General features: G+C 41.3%; 1 protein-coding gene across 1 annotated transcript; it reads right to left on the bottom strand.

Moving 5' to 3' along the window:
* Positions 1-338: 338 nt before the first annotated feature.
* On the bottom strand, positions 339-15,727 carry LOC128836643 (astacin-like metalloendopeptidase). The gene is made up of 12 exons (XM_054027107.1): positions 15,659-15,727; positions 15,398-15,422; positions 13,179-13,244; positions 10,991-11,059; positions 10,016-10,156; positions 9,257-9,374; positions 8,261-8,439; positions 8,045-8,129; positions 5,218-5,345; positions 3,695-3,810; positions 3,008-3,233; positions 339-1,893 (listed from the first exon to the last, which is right to left on the bottom strand). Exons 1-12 carry the CDS (start codon positions 15,725-15,727, stop codon positions 1,871-1,873), a joined length of 1,245 nt encoding a protein of 414 aa, XP_053883082.1. The 3' UTR covers positions 339-1,870.
* Positions 15,728-16,232: the final 505 nt, after the last annotated feature.

The following is a 16,232-nucleotide window of genomic DNA, read 5'->3' as shown; positions in this document are numbered from 1 at the left end:
TCTAAATGTTTTCCGTAATATGTGACTCACAAATCTCATGAGATCTGAAATGTTCACCAGCATCCTTGTGAGGTGACTATGGGGGCAATATAACATGAAAACAGGAAAGGGTTTGTGAGATTGGACGTGCTTGTACAGGGTTTTTTGGTCTGCTGTTCATCTAAAAATGAATTGTAAGTTTGCTTGCAGCATCACAAGCAATATCTTGACTTAATTTTTCTGGTTAAGGGGCATTCTTGTCCTGTTATTTTACCTGGAGTCTACAAATCATGTCTGTGTTCGTCTGCTGATTGCTGTGGCGTGTAATACTGTGAATAGCTTGTATTTTTAAATTAGAATCTTCTTTAGCTGTTGCGGTATTGGGACTTCTCACACACCTGTGACAGATATTGCAACCCCATGCAATATCTTTGGAGACCATATTGTATCACCGTGGGCCAGAAATTGTATGCTGTTCTAAGGGAGAGGTTTACCACAGCTCCTCCAGGAACCAAAAACAGTGAGGGGTGATTAAGGTGAACTACTTAGGTTGTAAACACATCCATAGAGGTACGACCCCCTGGGATGGCTTACATGTACAAGTTCAAACTGGATTTACTAGAGACCAACAGACAAAGAAAGGGCTTTCAGTATAAAAAGGCTGCATTTAAACTAAGAGTCTTTTTTTTGGTCCAGCAAGTGGACAGGACCTTCTGTCCAAGTGGGTCCCCAACCTTTGCAGAAGGGTTGGAAAGACTTTGGCCTGCTAGGGCCCCATATGACTGATGGGTGACACCTGGTATGGTTAGTGTGTGATTAAATCGGTTTGTTGTTTTTATTATGTTTTCTCTGTAATGCTTTTAACATAAAAATAAATGGGCTTGCTTAGAAAGAGCTGTGTGTTAACTTGTAGCTGCTAGCGATGCACTGCTCACAGCCCTTGGGGAGAGACAGCAATGCACAGGCACTGGCCATTAGATAGACTGGCTTGCTGGGGATATCACAGGGTAAGGGCAGGGAGATGTGCAGCCTTAAAATCCCTGGGCAGAAGGGAGTGGGACAAGAGTCCCTGCCCACAGATAGGTGATGGCTGGAAACCTAAGACCTGACTGGGAACTCCTGGAATGGACCAGGGAATGGGGGATATAGGTGCAGTTACCCTGAAACTGTGACAACACCATAGAGCAGTTCTAATTCCATCCAATAGAGGACAGGAATAACAAATACTGTGGCCATTATATACATAAAAATGTCATTTCTACACTGTCTGGCAGGATGTGATCATGAGTTTGAGGTGCTTTATATACTTTATAGTGAGCATAAAAAAAGGTAATAGGAATAGATAGTTTCTATTAAACGTTAAAGGAAGAGAGATCCAAATAAGGCATATAATGAACCCCAATATCTTAACTCTGGATTTACAAACATCATCTCTATTGTAAAAAACCCAGATAATTTCTTTATACGGAAGCACAAAGGCGAAAAGAGGTCCATTAAAACACTAGAGAACCCAAACTAGAAATTAATGCAATGAGTGCCAAAAAATAAAAAAGTCCAAGAAAGGGAGAAGGTTTGTTTTTTTTTAATGAAGATTTTATTAAAATGCTGTTAGTTAAATAAAGAGACAATAACTTAACTGTGCAGACAATAAGATTATATACCCTTGTCGAGGGCAGATATCATATGACACGAGGGGGTGGCATAGGGTACATAGAACTCCCATTTATACCTGAATCAGGGAGCACACTTGGTACAGAAGCTGGAGACTTTGATTCATAACAGAATTAAAATTTCCTTTTGATCATAGCAAGAAAAGGAAGCAAAGTAGAAAAAGCATAATTTAGATTTTCACAGAATAGGCTCTTCCCTTTTGTCTCATATGCTGATCCTCTCACGTGGTGCGTGGTGTCTTTACTGTTAAAAAAAAAGAGAGAGAGAGAATATTTAGCTTGCAATACTATCTTGCTGTGTGAACATTGGTTTCTGTGAACTATATGAATACTGGAATGTCTGACCATGCTCTGTTTTACAGTCAGGACACTTGTGCATCTCTCTACAGTAATTGATATGTAGTCCCGCAAGCTGACACACAAATCCGGCATGGAGAATTAGCATACTTTCCCCTCCATACATGTCTATAACCACCATTAATGTGAATGGATGTTACACAGGGACATCAGAATCCAAAGCTTAGTGATTAGATAAGTGGTCCTGAGAAAAATGTCTCTTTGGGGAATGAATTCTAAAGATCTTTACCTGGTAGAAAGAATTATTGGTCAGAAATATTGCCTGTTATTATGTGACTTCTTTCCCAAGTAATCTGCCTCTGTCTGATTCTATCTGGTCCCTCTGAATTGTAGGCTTGTGAGCTGCATCCATCACAGAGGAGCCACATTTTTATACATAACAATGATTTATCTTGTGTAATAAAATAATATATCAGACAAACTGTATTATTGTGCTGTTATTTAACACATATTTTTGATCCTCTCAGCTGGCTAATGTAATACAATTTTCATTAGGAGGGCTACAGTCTTAGGGGATATCTTCAGAAGCATTCTCCATTGTCCTCTGCTCCCACTGAAGTCTATGAAGCGAGTTTTACCCACTGATTCCAATGGGGGCAGTGGTAGGCCAACACCGAGTGCTTTTGAAATTCTGCCCTTCGCAATACATTAGGCAAACGTGATCCAAATTTTACTTAAAATTCATCTATGATCCGTTGTGGTAAAATTCAGATGATCATATTCTGGTGGGCACAAGTTTTATTCGAGTCATAAAAAGAGATTTGCAATGGCATGAATCTGAGAGATGATTCAAACTGTAGAGTCTGGGAACCACATCACACTGATGACCTCGTTAGTGTTAGTGAATGTGCCCCATTTACTGAAATTAGTTACAGAATCATAACAAGACTGAGCTGCTATATCCGCAAAGCAAGATGAGGGATGATGGTAAAGCTAAAAGACTTTTGATTTTACATTGTTTACGTCTGATTCTCTGCCATTCTTCCTGGGCTTGGACCTACCAGAGGTGTAGGAGATCTTGAAGCCAGTGGCTGCACCAGTGCCATCCCTGACAAACTCCACAAGCATAGTTCTACCAGAAGCTGTTACGGTTGGGGGACTCTTTGTCCCACAAGTCTTGTCCAGTAGAACCTCAGAAGACTGGCTGACCCCATCATATATTTTAACATATTCAGTTTTACAGTCTGTGGAGGACTTCAGACTAAAAGCATCAAACTGCAGAGAAACCTGAAAGAGAAGAGGAAACAAACCTTTTAATACCCACCAGCCTAATTCATTTCAGGCAGGTTCCGTTAGATCAGATTGAGTCAAAACAGATATGAGCCCGAACTGGAACTAGTTATCCAGCCTCTTCTCCCATACCCTGAAAGTTCAGATAAAATAGAATCTGAATGTGAATTGCCACTTCCATTGGTTTTGCAAAACTAAGGTCCAACCAATGAAGTTTTCCAAAATCAAAACTACTCCTGTCTTTTCCCATCCGTAGTTTAAGCATGTGACTATGAATGTTATAAATTAGAGAAAGAAAATATCTATTATGTTAGCTGCATATCCCAAGGAAGGAACTTAATTTGAAATTTGTATTATGTCCATATGTGGAAACTGGACTGTAGCAAGCACAGCAAAATGCATAATCACACAGATATCAATTCAATTACATGTAGAAGCTATCAAATCGTTGTAATTACCCGTTTGGATGGGATTCGGATGAGACAGAAACAGGTAGCATTGCCTGAGTATTTTGACGTGTAGTTGTCAGAGCTCAGTGACCCAGATGGGCTATCAAGGATGGTGCTGCAGCGATCTAACAGAAAAAACAATGATTGTACCAGAATCAGATTTAGAGACTCTTTTATATTCAAGTCAGGTATAGTTGTGCTCTGTTTAGAATGAAATGTTCTCCATATTGTCATCTGCCAGCCAAGGCCGGGTCCAGCATTTCTGCTGCCCCAAGCAAAAAAAAAAAAAAAAAGCCACGATTGCGATCGGCGGTGGCAATTGGGGAAAAAAAAAAGCCACAATCGGCGGCGGCAGTTCAGCGGCAGGTACTTTGCTCCTAGAGGGAGCGAGGGACCTGCCGCCCCTGAATTGCTGCAGGTGCCGCCCCTCTCCCTTGGCCGCCCCAAGCACCTGCTTGTTAAGCTGGTGCCTGGAGCCGGCCCTGCTGCCAACATTAATTTCAAGGTCTCTGCACATCTGTGATAGTTAAAATTCAGACCACTAAATGAAGAAATGTGTAATTCTAATTTTCAGATCATTCATAAATATCTATATTGAAATGGTAAGTACATTAGCAAAAGGGAAACGCATCAGCTTTTTACAGATAAAGTCCAGAACAGAGCAAAGGGACATTAATTTAAGGTTTCTTTTTGCATATCTAAGAAAAATGTTAATTTTGCTGAGGTAGTGGCAAATAAGCTGCATGGGTTTCCATTGGGGATGAGGGAAGTCAAGCTATATAGTATATTTAAACAAAAATGAGATGACACCATGGTATTTATATTAAAGGGGTTTTAGTCAGTTTTGTGCTTGGGAGGAGTCAGCAGACTATCCTCTTGTCAGGAGGAAATTTTCTATTTATCCTGCTTTCCCCTGAGACTTAGAATTTGTTTTTGTATTTTGCATGGGAGGGGTTTTGCCTTCTCTGGTACAAAAAGTTAAAATTAAAGATTTAAATATTAAAGTTTTTTTAAAAGTTAATTAAAACTTAACTGTTTAAAAACATGTAGGTTTTGGATGGAGGAGTTGTCACAGAACGGTTCCAGATGTGAGAGGCCCCCAGCTGTTTCTGGTCTTTTCAACTCTGAAATTACCTATGTCTGCAGTCAGAGACACATGTGATAACAAACTCTTTGAAGTTCTTACAGTTGTTTTTTGAGTTCTACGGAAGTCAAATGACTGAAAGGAGGTACACAATGGAAAGATTACATAGGCCAAATTCAGTGCACTTCCATGGAACTGCACCCACTTACACCTGGGCTGAATTGGTCCAACAGAGTTGGAAACAAATCACATATTGTGTAATCAAGATGGGTCCCAGTCTTCATCTTTGGTTTTCAGGTGCATCCTCTGAATGCCATGTGTTTTTAATGTGTACAACCACGGATTTAGTGTAGAAGTTTCAGGATGTTCCAAATACAGCATCTCTCTGCAGGGCTACACTTGTGCCTCTGTGAAGGCTCTGAACAGAAGATAGATATGAAGCACTTACTGCAGTTATAGAGCTTGTTGATTTTGGCCACATCCAGGTTACTCAGTCCATATCTTTGTCCAAGAGGTACAGATGCATCAGGAATTGGTATGATAGTTGCTTTCCCAGGGGTGTTAGAGAAAGCATTTCTGCAGAAACAGGAAAGATCATGTTTTCTAAATCTAATTGTTTTTTACAGTATTTAATTGTGTAATCCATATGCTTTACAGCAGTAAAAATACTTGTACATCACTTACTCCCATCCCACATTGCAACTGTATAACTCTTAGAATCATAGAATATCAGGGTTGGAAAGGACCTCAGGAGGTCATCTAGTCCAACCCCCTGCTCAGCGCAGGACCAATTCCCAACTAAATCATCCCAGCCAGGGCTTTGTCAAGCCTGACCTTAAAAACCTCTAAGGAAGTAGATTCCACCACCTCCCTAGGTAACCCATTCCAGTGCTTCACCACCCTCCTAGTGAAAAAGTTTTTCCTAATGTCCAACCTAAACCTCCCCGACTGCAACTTGAGACCATTACTCCTTGTTCTGTCATCAGGTACCACTGAGAACAGTCTAGCTCCATCCTCTTTGGAACCCCCTTTCAGGTAGTTGAAAGCAGCTATCAAATCCCCCCTCATTCTTCTCTTCTGCAGACTAAACAATCCCAGTTCCCTCAGCCTCTCCTCATAAGTCATGTGCTCCAGCCCCCTAATTATTTTTGTTGCCCTCCGCTAGACTCTTTCCAATTTTTCCACATCCTTCTTGTAGTGTGGGGCCCAAAACTGGACACAGGACTCCAGATGAGGCCTCACCAATGTCGAATAGAGGGGAATGATCACGTCCCTCGATCTGCTGGCAATGCCCCTACTTACACAGCCCAAAACGCCGTTAGCTTTCTTGATAACAAGGGCACACTATTGACTCATATCCAGCTTCTTGTCCACTGTAACTCCTAGGTCCTTTTCTGCAGAACTGCTTCCTAGCCATTCAGTCCCTAGTCTGTAACAGTGCATGGGATTCTTCCGTCCTAAGTTGTCCTTGTTGAACCTCATCAGGTTTCTTTTGGCCCAATCCTCTAATTTGTCTAGGTCCCTCTGTATCCTATCCCTACCCTCCAGCGTATCTACCACTCCTCCCAGTTTAGTGTCATCTGCAAACTTGCTGAGAGTGCAGTCCATGCCATCCTCCAGATCATTAATGAAGATATTGAACAAAACCGGCCCAGAACCGACCCCTGGGGCACTCCACTTGAAACCAGCTGCCAACTAGACATGGAGCCATTGATCACTACCCGTTGAGCCCGACGATCTAGCCAGCTTTATAGTCCATTCATCCAGCCCATATTTCTTTAACTTGCTGCAAGAATACTGTGGTCAGAAGAATAACTCTTCTGACCAACCATTTCATATGGAACAGTAGTAATGCATACTGAGTACATGGTATTCTCTGAATATTCTGTTAGAGTGACATTCATCCCTATGTAGAGGACCAGCACAAGGTTGGCCTACACACCACTTAAAGCATACTTAAGCCTTATGGTTATAATGGGCCAAATTGATGGAGTTACCCTAAAGATGAATTTGGCCAATAATAATACTTTAAAGTACACTTTAGCTTAAGTGATACATAGGTTTTATTGAAGGAAAATAGTTTCCACGGTGTGTGGGGGGGTAGGGGGAATCATTATGACATTTCTCTTTGTCTTAAAGCTTATTTTTACAAAAATCTAAATTTGAGGCCAAATTTGAACTGACAGTGGACTTTAAGATCACCTGAAGAAATGTGTCCTTTAAAGCCACCAGACTGGACCTGGAGAACCCCAGTTCTACTGAGGGCTTAACACAGAGACCAATTCAAGGTCAAGGTCCTGATTTTCAAAGCCTTGCATGGAACTGGTCCTAGATATCTGTGAAGCTGCACCTCCCTCCATGATCATGATCTCCTGCGAAATCTGTTTTCCATGGGAACAACAAAACTACAAGGAAATGATGGAGGATCATGACCATGGAAGAGAGAAGCTTCACAGGAGCCAGTCTTAAGACTACAGACCCCACTACCACATAATAGAAGGACCACTAACCTCACTGCACTGAGAGTTAAATGTAAAGCCCACCTCTTCGTTCAAACTTTCCATTGATTCACTAAAAACAAAACAATCCTCAAAACCCAAACCAACCACCCCTACCCACTGTGAAAAAGCCCTCTAAGTCTGCCTCTTAGTGGCTGGGAAGAGAGAGAGAGCACACTGTTGTCATATTTAACTTGGTGGTGTTCAGATACTATGGGGATGAGGTCCACATGAGTACCTGTAGAGATAGTCTAGTGCACGTGGTATTGGAATACAGAGAAGTAGTATGTAGTACTGCTAATAACAGAGCATTAGCCCATGCCTATTTGTGTGCCTGGACTCACTTCCACAACACACTATACTCACCAATAGGTCATATATACACCTATCTATGGTTGAGGCCTAGTAATCAACGTCCTCAGCAGTGACAAATGAGGAGCTCTTCTCGGAAGCTGCTGCCTTGAGACTTTCAGATACAAGATCAAACAACAGGGCTGGCAAAAATATATTTTGTATAAATTTGATCTGGATGTCATGTAAGGAGAGTAAATCTGGAACAACCCTTATCTCACTTTCAAATGACTTTAATGGGGAGATAAAGGACAATGAACTTATCTCGCAGAAAGGGTCTGTTTGAATTGAATCACAACCATTCATATTTTCCTCAGAAAAAATGTAAAGCTGATAATTATGAAGAGTAATTGTGTCTCCTAAGTTTCAACAAGAGATTTGAGCTCTATGTGCCTTCAAGAAAAGAAATCCCACAATCCAACTTACGTGCCATAGTGCATCACTGAGGAATAGTCATATTGAAGGCCCAGGTTGTTGGAATTATCAGTTTTCTTAAAGTTGCCTTTATTACCTGTAATATACAATATCATACTTAGAAGATGTATCAATTTTCCCTCTTTTCCAGGAACAAGGACCAGCTTGGAACAATAAAACATTAATTAATCCAGTATCTGCATTAAAGAAGAGTACAAGTGTACCTACCTGAACTAATGTACTCCCACATAATCTTTACATAACTGTCTCTGTCACTTCGACCCTGTTCATGTAGAAAGCCCAGTGCATGGTTCAGTTCATGCTGAATTACCCCTTTCCACATGCAGCCTTGCTTCATCACAGACACAATCTGGCCACCTCCAGTTTTTCCATAGTGGGACCAGCAGCTGAGAATGACAAACACCAAAAGAGAGGAAAAGTTTGATATCAACTAGCCTTGGGGACTGTGCAGAGAATTTCAAATCACAGTTTATTAAAGGAGTGAATGGTCATTCTCTTCTGTCTGTTGTGATATTAGGGGCACATACTAGGGTGAAACTCACCCCAGGGTGGAGGGCCAGTGCAAGACCTAGGCAACACTTAAGTTCCACATTAGCCCTTAAGTGGTGCAGAGTCCTCTGTTCCGGTGTGCTGGCCTCCTGCACAGGGGGAATTTCACCCACTGTTCCTTAGAAACATGATTTTTTTCTAAAACTACTGTAAAGTTTAGCTTGCGGCTTCTTTTAGAGAATGAGCAAACTTGAAGGCATTTTGAATCACAGGGATATTGGACAGTCCTCCTCTTGGATGGATTTTTGGCCTTGACAGCCTGCTGTACCCCTGACTTAGAGGACTAATTCTTCCATACTCTATTAGAATTGATACGTCCTGATGCAAATTAAGAATCATGGCAGCTTGCCATGTATTGTGCTCAAGTGTGTGTCACAGTGCCCAGGCACAGCAGCATTGGGGATGCAGTTTCTACCTTAATGCTGCTTTTCCTGGATTTGTGAGCTGTTTTAAGTCTGCATTTGGTTAGTTCCTAATGTTGCTCCTCATTGCTTAACACTGAGCAGGATACTTTGCACACTCAAACGGCCTGGAGTTTCTCAAATAAATCCAGTTCACTGTCCTCTCTACATCCTCTAAAGGTTAAAGAAGCAGCGACATGAAAAGTGGGCTAGAATAACATTTTTAATAAGAGTCAGTGCCAGCAGGACTTACCCTTTCCCTGACTTAATATTTAGATAGTCAGATTCTGTTGTGCGATTCACAAAATCAATACACGTTAGAATTTCAAACTCTGCCATGGCTTCACTAATCCACCGTTTTTGTGCCTCATCTGGGGAAGAAAGGGTTAAATTACTTGTCACACAAGAACAATTATTTGAAGCATAAAAGTCAATGTATGCTCAAAATAGTGCTTATGAGGAATTTAAGTGGCAAGTCGATCTCATGCTGAATTTCACCCTAACTGCTTTTATGGCCTAGTGCAAGATCCTTCTCTGTATTCAGGACTTGGCCTGAGAAGGGTTTGGACAGCAGGCTGGTTTCTGCGTTTCTTGTCTTAGATGAAGGGGGTGGTGGTTGATTAATCTGGGGATGGTCCAGCTACTGTCTGTTATTATGGGCACCCCTTTTGCTACACGTGTGATTCAAAAAATAATGAATGCATCCGAAGGGTGATGCAATAGATACGTCTTATAAAGTGTATTTAATAATAATACCTCATTACAGAGAAGTGCCATCACTGTCTACAAGAGAATAGAATAGTCGGCAGGATGGGTGCAATCGCCTTGCGACGATTTGCTCCCTTTTCTCACTGTAATGTACAGCTTGTCTATGTATGTGTGTCATAAGTGAACTAGTGGCATGTGTTGCATCAAATATTTGCATTGTCCCTTTTTTCTAAGTTTGCATTTGGAATTTAATTAACATTTCAATGACAATTAATTAAAAAAATATTATAGAAATGCAAATCACCATAGTCGGGAGCGAAGACATAGGGGACACGGACAATGCCATCGCTGGATTGGGGCCAAAAACATGAGCGATCTGAACAGCCAATAGCACTTCGGCTCTTTGTCATAACAATGTCACCTTCACGCAAGCGTTGGGTGGTGTCTGTGCAGAGAGAAAGAGGAACGTAATATGAAAAGATGAGAGGGTTGTTTTCATTGAATGGAAGTTCTGGCTCAGTTAGGTAGGGTTTAGATAGGGAGGGGTGATGGAATTGGCAGAGAGAGGCTTATGCTACCTTAAAAATATCAACATTTCAATAATCAAAATTCAAAAGAGAGAGCAAAAAGGGCGTAGGAATGGAGGATTCAGGAATGGACAGAGAGAAGAGCGTATGTAGAGAGATACATGAGAGACTGTTTCTATGTGCTGGAGTAAAGTCATTTCAAAAGACTGTTGGAAGGGGGAAAGGGGGAGAAGCAGAGAACAGAGGGAGAAGAAAACTAACAAAATAGATCCAAAAGCATCCAGAAGACTCAAAAAAAAGAGGCTGAAATGGGGACAGAGTGGGTCTGATCAGCCACCAAATATCAGCCACATATTCTGAAGCCTTATCATGGCTGAAGACCCATGGCTACTCACAAGATGTTTGCATTCAAGACAATTAAACAATGACTTAAATATTCAAAGATCTTTTTCTAAATCCAAAAAGTACAAAGACATCCAAAATTACAGCTGAAGCCATTATTAATCTGCCTCCACAGTTCAGATGTCTCCAAAATATATATAATCTTCAACACTAAATGTGCTAGGCACAACTGGACAGATTGGCAGATTTAAAGACTGCTTAGCAAAAAAGTATGTGTCTTGTCTCTAAGTTTATCTAGAGCACTTCATGTTCATAAGACCAGAGAAATATTTGGGCCAACTACTATAAAAGGCAGCAGAAAAAAGACACTGAAAACACCCAAGATACTTCTATAGCTTTGAAGTTATTACCTGCGTTAGCTTTCAAAATTCGGTTAAAAACGTCTTCCTGTGTATCTGTCTCTGTAGCTAGCTCAGCTTCTGCACAGAAATGCAAGGATGTCAGTTTGCCCTTCCCAAAGCATATACCGGTCCTGATCGTCACACTGGGGTAACTCCATTGATTTCATTCAATATATTCCTGATTTACACCAGCATGTATGAAATCAGAATCACGCCCAAAAGAAATTTATGAGCAGGCATGACATAAAGCCATGTATTTATGCTGCTAAGAAGCACAAAATCTTGCAATCCCCCAAGAGCTGTGATTATTTTTTAGTTAAAACAATTTCATGAATAAGTCAAATTATTTTTTTTTTACTACCACCCTTTAAGGACCCAATCTTTGGCCCCACTGAATCTGGTTTGCACAACTCAAACCAAATGGATTGACATGAATGGATGTTACACAAACATAGGGAGAACAGAATAGACCCATCTCTTCTTACGTAATGAATAGTTAAAAGCCACAATAAAAATTCCTTTTATAGGGAACAAATTCCAAAAAGCCTTTGGATCTGATTCTCCACTCTCTTACTTTGATTTTATATCAGTGTAACGCCACTGAAATCAAATGTAACTGTAGCAAACTTCAGTCAATTCTGATCCATTGAACCTGAAAGTTCAGTGCAACCTGAAAAATTCTTCAGTGGCAGTAAATTTTAGAGATGGTTTGAACTAATTGAGAAACATATGAAAAATCACTAAACATGGAGGACTCTATTAGTCAGTCAAGTGCCTAATTCATTTAGGTGCTTTTGAAAATCTCACTAGGCACCAATTTCCATCTTTAGGCACTTAAATACATTTGTAAATCTGGCCTTAGATCTTGAACTCCTGGCCAAAGGCCAAATTGCTTCCTCCAGTCCTATCATAGATGGAGCTCTGGCAGAGCAGGTCTGGGACATTCAAAGGGTGCAGCCCCTTCAGCCAAGATTTTTTACTATCTGCCTCCCCTGCAGAGTGGAACTGCCATACTTCCACTGCCTTTCAGACCCTACATGTCTGCCGAGATGTGACCAGTAGAAAATAAGGAAGAGTGGTTAAGCTTTTCCACTAAAATGTATCTATTTTCTAGAGAACTTTTCTTTAAATGTGGCAAACATAAGTTTGAAGTTTGGACATCTAGACAAGATGACACATTTTTTATTTGTGCACCTGTGTTGGCATTTCACTGCCAATGTTTGGTACCTACGTACTGAACTGAGTGTCCACATGAAAGAGTTTGAAGCCCTATTTAGGTGTCCTGTCTTGAAAATCAGAATTCACAGGACACAGCTTTTACATGGCATTACTGGGTACCTTTTTTCTTAGCCTTATTGAGTTTGAGAGAGACAGATGGAAAACTAGATCTTATTTTGTATTGTTGCATTTTTATATTGTTTACATTGGTTGGCTTGTAAAATCCTAGTAAAGCCAAACCCTTCATTTTCTGTCTACACGGTGGAGGTGTAGTTTGTAGAAGGAACCAAAGGTGTTAAAGCTTCCTGAAGTCTTACTCAGGGGTCTGGAGAATGGGGAGCACGATAACCGAGTATGTAGTTCCAAATCACTTCCAAGCTTGCTGCATTTCTTTCCTTGGGGGAAAGGTTCTCTGGGTGATTTTGAGGATCCCAGCAAGAATTCTTTAAAATGCTAGAAGCATCAATTACAAACAAAGCACTGGTGCATATTGTTCTTTTAAGGCAGCTGCACCACGCTTTCAGAGCACAACACGAGGAGGCTCCACTGGCCTGTGTGAAAAAGCAGGATGCCTGGCCTGGCCCCTCCTGGCTCACTTTGCGGGGTTTAGGACAAGTTTCTGGGGAGAACAAGGAACAGAATGTGCCCAGGTGCAAGAAAGTGAATGCTCCCTTGCACGCCTGCACATGACGCGGCACTCTCAAGCCTAACTTGTCCAGAGCACATTAACACTGTGTACCAGGAAACACTCCAGCTATATGACACTCCTGTAAACAAGCAAAGATAGAGACAATGCAGAGCAGTGCTTCTGATCTCACAGTAAGATGCTTGTGATTTACAGTCTGAGTAAACAAGATGCTGGATTTGCATTGCTTTATCTTAGATCTATATTTTTTATCATGACTGAATTTATTAGAGGCAGACATATTAACCAGGAGAGGACTGGAAGTTACTGGGCCCAGGTTTTTACATCATTTACCTTGAGAGGACTGTAAAATGTCACTAGAAGGGGTCACTTCACTCTTCGTAGGATAAACAGTAACATCTACAAGAGGAAACATGGATGTTAAAACCGTAGCAAGATAAACTATCCAAACCTTGTAACTTCACCCCTGAGCTGAAGCATAGTAAGAGGGGCACATCCTATGTGCTTGTCTGTCTGTTTTTATGCTGCATTCATCATAATATCTGTGCACCTCTTGAGGGAGGAAGTTGGTGCACCACCTGGGAAAAGCATGAGGGCTTGACTGGTGCTTGTTTGGTGTTCACTAGGAACCTCCATCCCTCCCGGACCTGCTCCCCTCTGGGCTGTTAGTACAGGTGGCTTGACCACAAACTCCCAAGGGTTGCCAGCCAAATTATGCTTGCCCCCTGCATGTGTGTGCTGAGTGGAAGGAAAGATTCCTTGCACCCTCTTTCTCATTTCCAAGCTGCCATTAAATGGTCTTAAATTATTAGGGTGTCTACAGATAGAAGTCCCAGAATGCACCTGTCAGTGCCACATGCCTGATTACATGGGCTTAGGGTATCAGGTATGACATAGAATGATGCAGTTCAAAGTTTCCTTAGTGACGCCATAAATACCAGATTTCACAGAAGAGATAAAAATTGTAACAAAGGTAAATTAAAACTTCTTCTGTGCTTTGTGAAATTCAATCATCCCATAATATTTCCATCAAGGACCCTCTGCAGCTGTGAGCTCCAATGGTTGACTACTCAATGGAGTGTGTCCCTCAGTTGGCTCCAAATTTACTGACCTCTAATTTCACAGAGTGTCCCTTTGTTCTCACATTATGAAACAGGGAACAAAGGAGCCAGTTAACAGTTCTGAATATCTCACGCAAATCCCTTTTAACAGTTCTTCCTTTGGGATAAATCATTACAGTCTTTGCAATTTCTTATTGCACTTAAGTCCCATTTAGAGTTCCAACTATTTCCATGGCTCTTTTCTAGAGCTTTTCAATAGCTTCCCTCTATTTCTCATGATGAAACAAATAAAAGTGAATGCCCTAGATGAGGCTTTATGGTTGCTTGTTTTATGTCTTTGTATGGTCCAGTGGTTAGGGCCTAGGACTTGGGAGGTTTGGGTTCAATTCCCTTCTCTGCCACAGCCTCCATGTGTGACCTTGGGCAAGTCCCTTAGCCTCCCTGTGGCTCATTTCCCTATCTGTAAAAATGGGGATGACAGCACTTCCCTACCTCACAGGGCTGCTGTGAGAATGAATACATTTTTAAAAAGTTTGTGAAGCACTTTGAAATCTACTAATGAAAAGTGCTCTCTCTGTCTCTGTCTCTCTCTTTAGGTGTATACATACAAGCTGTACAACAACATTACCCATTTGCAACTGCCTCCCCTCTACCTCTACTAAAAGCTTTGCCTTCATCTCCTCTCTCCAGGACTTTTGCAATTCATTTCTCGATGGCCTCTCTACCTCCCAACTCTCCAGTTGTCTGCATGTACTGCTGCTGCTACCTGCCTTCAGACCTGTACAATCACATGCGCATACATACATATGCACACCCCATCCTCAAACAACTATGCTGGCTCCCCACCTGTTCCAGGATCTAGTGCAAAATTGCTCTCTTTGTGTATAAAACCTTGGCCTTTCTCCAGTTGACACCATCTCTCTATTTCTCTTCCACTCACTATATACATACAGTACTGACCTTATTTCTTAAAACTCCCCTTGTCCTCACCACAGCTGGTCCATGTGCATTTTTCTATGCCACCTGACCAGTGCTGCTGTATGCCTTTGCCTTTGTGACTCCATCTCTTTTCACATTTCAACTGAAAACATCTTTACTCCTTTGTCTGCACCTCTTAATTTCTCATTCCTTCTGCTGATATTCATTATTGAACTCAGTAAAGTGTTTGTAAGGACAGTGCTTTACAATAAAAGTTGTATTGTTCTCTGACAGTTCATTTGTGCTTCTATGAAATAGATGGGAAATTGAGCAGAAAGCCAAAATCTCACTGGAAACCAGATAAGTGCAATTTAGTGGCACATTTATTACCAAGAGCAGGAACCTCATCTGGTGTAAATGGGTATAACTCTGTTAACTTCAATGGGGCTACGCCGAATTACTCCATCTGAGGATCTGGCTACAAGAGTCTTGTTTCATACAGTCTTATTTTGGTAAGTGGTCAGCAATTTCTTTACATTTTTATATTTAAAGTATTGTATAAATCCTACTTACTTGCACCAGCATGTCCATTGCGTTCCTGCAAAACCAATATATTTAAGTTTTCATTTTTGCATGTTAACTCAAAAAATCCAACAACAACAAATGAAGAGCAAATGGAAGAAGTAATCTCAAAGACTGATATAAAAATAATGTTACAAGCTAATGTATTTCTTTTAGAAACACAGCTGGGAAATATTAAAAAGGCTCATCCACCAGTCAAAGAAGCAGCGATCAAACACAGTAAACAGAAGGGTTGAGTGGAATCGCTCTCACCTGAACAGGGAAGCCTAGAGTTGAATAAAGGAGAGATGCAATAAAGACTAGGAGCATCTTCAGGTCCATTTTCAAGTTCTGACAGCTTATCTGTGACTCTCGCTATCTGTCCCAGATCGGGAGCACTGCTGCTAGATATACTAGCAGAGCCTGCTCTACCAGGGCTGCAAAATTAGCCAGCCAATGAGCAACTCAGAAGACAGCAAACAAACAATTTTTTTTTGGTAGCCAGAGAGGTCAACTCAGCCCTAATCAAGTTCCAACACTGTCCTATTGGCTGGCAGTTCCAGCTATCACCGTCTCTCACTTCCTGTATGCCTCCATACCTCCCCATGTTGCTTTCTGACCCTCATTCATGCTGTGCCCAATGCTTGGAGCAGACCCCTCTATCGGTGCCATGTGCCTTCTCTCTCTTCTCATCAAATCCTTTCTGAAAACCCACTCCTTCTGTGAAGCCTTCTATGCTGATGCCGCCAGTGATGTCTCTGCACCTGAACACCTGTCCCATGTGGTGTAGTTGTTGGAGTTTAGACAGTAAGTTGTTAGGGGTAGGAATTCTGTCAGCCTACGTGTT

The sequence above is a fragment of the Malaclemys terrapin genome, chromosome 4 (genome assembly GCF_027887155.1).
Source record: "Malaclemys terrapin pileata isolate rMalTer1 chromosome 4, rMalTer1.hap1, whole genome shotgun sequence".
NCBI lineage: Eukaryota > Metazoa > Chordata > Testudines > Emydidae > Malaclemys > Malaclemys terrapin.
Note: the sequence above shows the minus strand (reverse complement) of the source record. Positions and strands in the feature narration are given on the sequence as shown.

Excerpts from the sequence above, each read along its gene's own strand:
- LOC128836643 (XM_054027107.1), bottom strand. The coding sequence starts at position 15,727 with ATGGACCTGAAGATGCTCCTAGTCTTTATTGCATCTCTCCTTTATTCA. Across the intron at positions 10,157-10,990 it reads AATTTTGAAAGCTAACGCAG|ACACCACCCAACGCTTGCGT; the intron begins GTAATAACTTCA and ends CTCTCTGCACAG. Across the intron at positions 1,894-3,007 it reads CAAGATCTCCTACACCTCTG|TAAAGACACCACGCACCACG; the intron begins GTAGGTCCAAGC and ends TTTTTTTAACAG.